General features: G+C 31.6%; 1 protein-coding gene across 1 annotated transcript; it reads right to left on the bottom strand.

Moving 5' to 3' along the window:
• Positions 1-3,159: 3,159 nt before the first annotated feature.
• LOC132049077 (two-component response regulator ARR8-like) lies at positions 3,160-5,473 on the bottom strand. The gene is made up of 5 exons (XM_059439734.1): positions 5,339-5,473; positions 4,985-5,094; positions 4,805-4,882; positions 4,188-4,258; positions 3,160-4,080 (listed from the first exon to the last, which is right to left on the bottom strand). The coding sequence occupies exons 1-5, from the start codon at positions 5,442-5,444 to the stop codon at positions 3,759-3,761; spliced, it is 687 nt and encodes a 228-aa protein (XP_059295717.1). The 5' UTR covers positions 5,445-5,473; the 3' UTR covers positions 3,160-3,758.
• Positions 5,474-6,465: the final 992 nt, after the last annotated feature.

Genomic DNA, 6,465 nt, shown 5'->3' with positions numbered 1-6,465 from the left:
ATAAACAGTTCCCTCTTCTTCTTCTTTTCAAATACAACCTCCGTTTTAATTTATTTGTCTCACTTTCTTTTTTAGTCCGTTAAAAAAAGAATGATTTTTTCTTTTTTTTTGGAAACTCTTTAATTTTAACTTTTCACATGACATGTTTATGATCACAAGATTAAATAGTACATTCTACGTATCTTTAATTTAAGACCACAAGCTTAAAAGTATACTTTATTTTCTTAAATTTCATGTCAAGTCAAACCCACGCAAACAAATTGAAACGAGGGGTAGTAGTTTTCAGTTATCAGATTCTACCCATCTATTTGAATCGAGCTTATGAACTACTAGTTCTTTTATAGTACCAAATTAATACCCTCTCCATTTAAATTCATAAATATGGCGGTAATTCTTTCGATTTTGAGATGTCTCAAAATATTTTATGTGTTTTATCAGTAATAATATAATTATATGCGAAGCTCATGAGTTTCTAAATTAATTTATTAATCAAATAAGCTTTTACTGTGTTGTTTTTTTGTTTCAATTAATTTTACACTCCCTCTGTTCCATTTAAGTGTCTTTTGAAGTTTTTGCTCAATCAATTTAAATTAGTCAAAGTCATATAGATTGACTCGATTAATAATGGTAAAAGAAAAAAAAAAAAAAAAAAAAAAAAAAAAAAAGAGGGTGGATTCATCAAAGAAATGGGCTAGCTTTATGTGTTATCAGCTTATGGTACGCATTATCAGTCTATCTTATCTATTCTCCTGTATTCAAGTTGTAATCAACAATATGAAAAAAGTAGATAAAGATATACACCATTAAATTTTAGTTGGACTTGTCATTTCACTAGTATTTTCAAGATTCACTTACTTACCATTAAAAATATGTCAAACTTAGAATCTGACATAGGTATACAAATGCTATCGAACGGTACTTAAATAATATTGAGATCTTTTAGTATCAATCTAGCTCACTATACATTCCCTCCACTAAGTGCTTAAATAGTTGAATAATGTTACAGTCAAATATCATTCAAGCATCTAGTTTACAAAATATGTACACAGTGTATAGATAGTGTATAGTTTGTAATAAATATACATATTTATACACTATCTATACAAACGAAGTGTATCGGCGGTGTATACTTCGGCCATGTTTGATAATTAAATGGTAAAAGGATACATTTTCGTAAGTTTCCTTAAATAGGTTACTTTTTAAACTTAAATAGGTTACTTTTAAATTACAACATACTCCCTCCGTTTCAATTTATATGAACCCATTTGACTGGGCACGACATTTAAGAAAGAGGGAAGACTTTTGAAACTTGTGGTCCAAAATAAGCCTTGAAAATTTGTGTGGCTGTAAATCATTCATAAAGTGAATTTGTTTTCAAATTAGGAAAGAGGTCATTCATTTTGGCACGGACTAAAAAGGAAATAGGTTCAAACAAATTGAAACAGAGGGAGTACTAATTATCTTTATCTTACTTTTAGTGCCAAAGTAAAATTGTGTCACACATGGAGTAATAGGAAGTACCTAATTTAACACGTAAATATCTAAATTGTTCCAAATAGGATTGTTCAATTCTCTGTCACCGATAAATAATGTGTGTGAAAACTAGAATGAAGATCTTAAACATTAGGAGGATTTGATTGTAGCTACTAGATAGTTGACAACTTGACATACTCAGATTCTGCATGCCGTAAAATCTATTGATAATATCTTGCTTTTTTTCAACTTTAAAGGCTTATAACATCAGCAAGCATATAGTAATGACTTTTATTCATATGCTGTAAAGTACGTTTATTTTGTCAAAAATGATCAAGAAAAACAGGGGAAAGAAGACATAAGTGCACCCAAAAAGATAATGTTTCTCCATCTTTCTCACCGTTCATCTCTGTCTAAAAGATTACGTCGAGTGTGCGAGCACAATACCACATCGATAGTTGAAGCAAAAAGAAGCTATATATAAAGAAAGGCCTTATAGGCTTGTCTTAAAGTAGACAATATCACACCACCATATTCAAAGATAATAGTTTGGCGAGACGAGTATAGAGGCGGCGGAGTGGTGGTGTAGGATCCAACTTAATTGTCGCGTGAATAAAATGTAGTAATACTCTTAATAATATGAAGCCTTTTGACAAAAACCGTACCAACGTGACTTAAAAGAAACATCACATAATATCAAGAGCCTGCTGTTTTTGCCCAACAAATCCTTTAGGCTTAAGTTAGGCAATAAGAAGTCATACTACATTAAATGGAACCTTAATGTGGGGTTTGAGTATCAATGGCCATCATTAAAGATTATAATCTGATACCAAGTTTCTTTCACATCCAAAGAAAACAGATTGATCGTTTCTACTGCAAGGTGAATTGGACAATAAGTCATAAATAACAGGAGAACATACATTATTTTCCCCTATCCAAAAGCAAAGACATTCAACTCACCAGTTGGGTGTTGAAAATCTTACCCAAATCTTCCATTCAAGAGAAGATTCGCAAAAATAACTTTTGACAAAAGTAAACAAAGGCGTCAAATAATAAAAGTCAATCTTGTTTTCATCAAAATTATCATGAATTCTTGAAAACTAAGGAACTATGTAGCTTCATTTTTGTCTTATCCTAATTTAAGCACTTAAAAGGAAAAGGGTAAGAAAATAAATATTTTCCTTTCGAACAATAGATGTCTTTCATATTCAACTATAACGATGAGTAATTTTTTAGTTTTTAAATGGCAATTCCTAAAAAACGTACTTCAGCATCCAAAAAGCATATTTATACATGTATTTGGATAAGAAGGCATATTTGATAGCATTAAAGAGTTTGGAACACTGCCAATTGTCACCTCTTGCAAGCAGTTGTCAGTCACAAATAGGAATAATCGTACACTATTATAGGCACTTCTAATTTGTTTGAAGATTCTCAATGCAGCATAAAAAAAAGGAAACTAAAAGACCACAATATTTAGCACCCAGTGGTTTGATTTAGTGGTGGATAAGAGCACTAACTTGTGATGTATGGATTTGTCGCATGTTACGAATTTGAACCATGCATATAAAGTGGGAAAAAAACAAAAAAAGGAGCAAACCATTATCCTTTGAGTTTGTAACACAGGATCTAACAAACCAATAACCTAAGTAGACCCAATAAAAATTAGCAACAGGCTCAAAAAAATTGAGAAAGCAGAAAGAGAACATCAGGCTACTTCTATGTTAAATGCTTGTCTATTTACATGAAGTAAATTTCAGCACATTTCTAACTACATTGGCAAACTCTTCCCCTATTAGATTAGCAAACCAAAACTGGATGAAAGTTTTATCCCATGTAAAATGTTCACAGAAGTTGTCACAGCCTAAGTTTATGGCACATATTATCCGCTTTGGCTCAATAAACCTCACATATTTGCCCCTTGAGCTACGGTATCATCGATCAAAAACGCGCGTGCCATATAAACTTTTGTTATGTCTTCTAGAATTTACTCCCTCGTTCCTTTGTGAGATTCACCTAAAATATCACGTACACCCCTTCTTCAGAAGCTTTCAAATCTAGAAGCATGTCAGCCTTCCGCACTCATTGACTTGTCCTCCGTCATGGACATCACATCATCTTATAAGGATGGATGATTTTTCTCTCTCTCTCTCTCTCTCTCTTCTCTACATTATCCTAACTCTGTTAACTAAACAAAAGTTGAAAAAGGGAAATAAAAGGGGGTTATCTGAAGTAACTTCCAAATCAGGGGAAAAAAGAAAAAGTTTACATATTTGCAACAGAGATTAGACTGTTGTGAGGCTACTGAATCTTGATCTTGTTCTGTCTGGTGATAGATTTTCTTCCATGGCCTTTCTCTTGTTATTATTACTATTGGCTTGTAATTGCTGCTGTTGTTGTTGTTGTGTTGTGTCTGATTCTTTTTGTGGTTGTGATGGAACAACATGTGCAATTTCTATTGATTCTTGTTTTTCTTCTGTGACCAATTTCTCAGGTTCTTGTAACTGACTTTTACATTTGGTTTTCATCATATGGGGTTTAAGTTTATTAACATCTGATAATCTCACTGGCTTCAAGAAAAATTCTTCTGCCCCTTCTTCTAAGCATCTGTAAAATCAATACACACAATTGAATTAGTTCACATCCCATAGAGGAAGAAAATAAAATTGATTCATTTGTATAAATTCACAAAGAGATTAACTGTTTGTTCTTACCTACTGATTCTTGAAGGAACATTTTCAGATGACATAATGACTACAGGTATATTTCTTAGCGATGAAGATTCCTGTTCAAAAGTAAGATAAAAAGTAAGTAAATTGAATGCAAAAATTGAAGAACTAAATGAAGTTCCAATAGGTTCCCAAAAAACTGAAACTCAGACTCTATAAAAATATCGACTGTGACAGATCCTCCAAAAATGGTGCATATTGAGAAAATCAGATAGGAGTGTGACAACATTTTTGGAGAATTTGAGCAACATAGCTAAAAAACATAGGGCACATGTCCCTTTCAATATCTATTTGTGTAGTATTTAGGTATGCAATATTTCTATTAATTAGATTCTCAAATGATCTAAAAATTGAAAGGTGAGAAAAGGACCCCAAGCCCAAGTGGGAGAAACCCTGTAAGAAAAAAGCCAAAAAAAAAATAAAAAAAAAATGAAATCTTTTAAAATGACACAAGCAACTTGATGAGGAAAATTTTGTTCTCAGAGTATTTTCCAAGAAAGGAAAATGACAGAATTTGGAAATGAAAGTAAAAGGGGAATATGGCAGCAAACAGAAAATAGAGAAAAGTAGAACCAAAACAAAACGGCAAAAAAGAAACACACCTTAATTTTCTTTAGCAAATCATAGCCTGTCATCCCAGGCATACAATAATCTGTAATAATAAGATTAACTTCCACTTCCTGCAATTAATTCCCAGTAAACAAGAATTAATTTTTGTGTTCAAATTTTCTTGGAAGTCAGTGGTAAAGTCCAAGAAAAATCATTAAAATTTAGTAAATTACCTGTTGGTTGCTAGGAGAAACACAAGGCTGATTTGGGTTATTTTGGTCATCATGTTCTTCTTGTAAACCAAGAAACTCCAAAGCTTTACTTCCAGAATCCACAGTTGTAACTGTCATTATAACAAATGCAAAATGCCCACAAAGAAAATAAGTCAATACCAACATAAAATAAATAGCCAGAAGCGGAGCCAAAATTTGAAATTTACAGGTTTAGAACTTGCCACCGAATTCATAGCTCGTCTTAGTTATTGGGTTCACTCTTAAATATTTATACATATCTATTACTAATTAACTTTTTAATATAAATACAGGATTTAAACAAAAGTTATTGAATGAGTTGAATCAAGAAGTTACCTTGGCAAGAAGAGATTTTAAAGAGTCTTTCAATGAGTTTTCTATCTATTAAACTATCATCAACAGCTAGAACATGAAACTGTAGATCTGCAGCTGCCATTCCCATTTTCTCAAACTTATTTTCACAACAAAAAAAGAGAGAACAATGGGGAAAAAAAGATGGAAAATGTAGTTGTTGTTTTTTTTTGGGGGGGTTCTTGTTGAGTTTGCAAGAAATAAATTCCAACAAAGGAAGATCTGACCAGAATATCTCTCCAAATATTTTCCAAGCTGGTTTTTGGAGTTACAAGGCAAGCAATAGGAAAGGCCAATGAAATAATAGAAAGTGGAAATATATAAAAAGGGAATTTGGATTACCAAAAAGATTACAAATCTAGAACATGGGGTTGGCTGGCTTTTATTATATTGCTTGATAATGATGATGATGATTCTTGGAGGTCGGGGTTTTTGCATGTATATAAGAAGACCAAAAGAAAAATTAGAGAGATATATATAGTCTCAATTTATGCTATACTCCTATGTATTTTAGATATTCCAAATTTTGGCACCATTTCAGTTTTTAATATAACTTTCATATTTTCAAGAATATGTTAGATCTACTTTAAAATTTTGATGTGATATTTCTTTAACAAACTAAATCTTTGACTATTTCTTGTTCCAATTGGCATGACACTCTTCTTTTTAGTTTGTTTTAAAAAAAAAATGATATCTTTCTATATTCAGAAATAAATTGATTTTAATTTTTTAATTTTATCCTAAGCGACATGATTATTTTATAAGCGTGGTGGTCAGGCCAGCTTCATGCACCTCTACTAAATCTACCGATACTTGCTATTTCCTACCAGCACAGTATCAGATAATTCTATCTATCAAAGCTTTGATGAATTGGAACAAATAATCTACTAGTATTTTCGCTTATAAGGATTTGAACTTAAAACTTCATGATTTTTCATCCATTTCATTAATATTGGGTCACGTCTTTAGTGACATGATTTTATAACCACATAAATATGAGTAACATACTTATGAATATTAATTTTAATTTTTTGTCTCACTTAAACTCCACGGCCGCTCAAATACATTAACATGAAATGATTTGATATATATATTAATGTATATATTCTAAT

The sequence above is a fragment of the Lycium ferocissimum genome, chromosome 3, assembly GCF_029784015.1.
Source record: "Lycium ferocissimum isolate CSIRO_LF1 chromosome 3, AGI_CSIRO_Lferr_CH_V1, whole genome shotgun sequence".
Lineage (NCBI taxonomy): Eukaryota > Viridiplantae > Streptophyta > Magnoliopsida > Solanales > Solanaceae > Lycium > Lycium ferocissimum.
The sequence above is the reverse complement of the archived record's forward strand: the minus strand, read 5'-3'. Positions and strand labels throughout refer to the sequence as shown.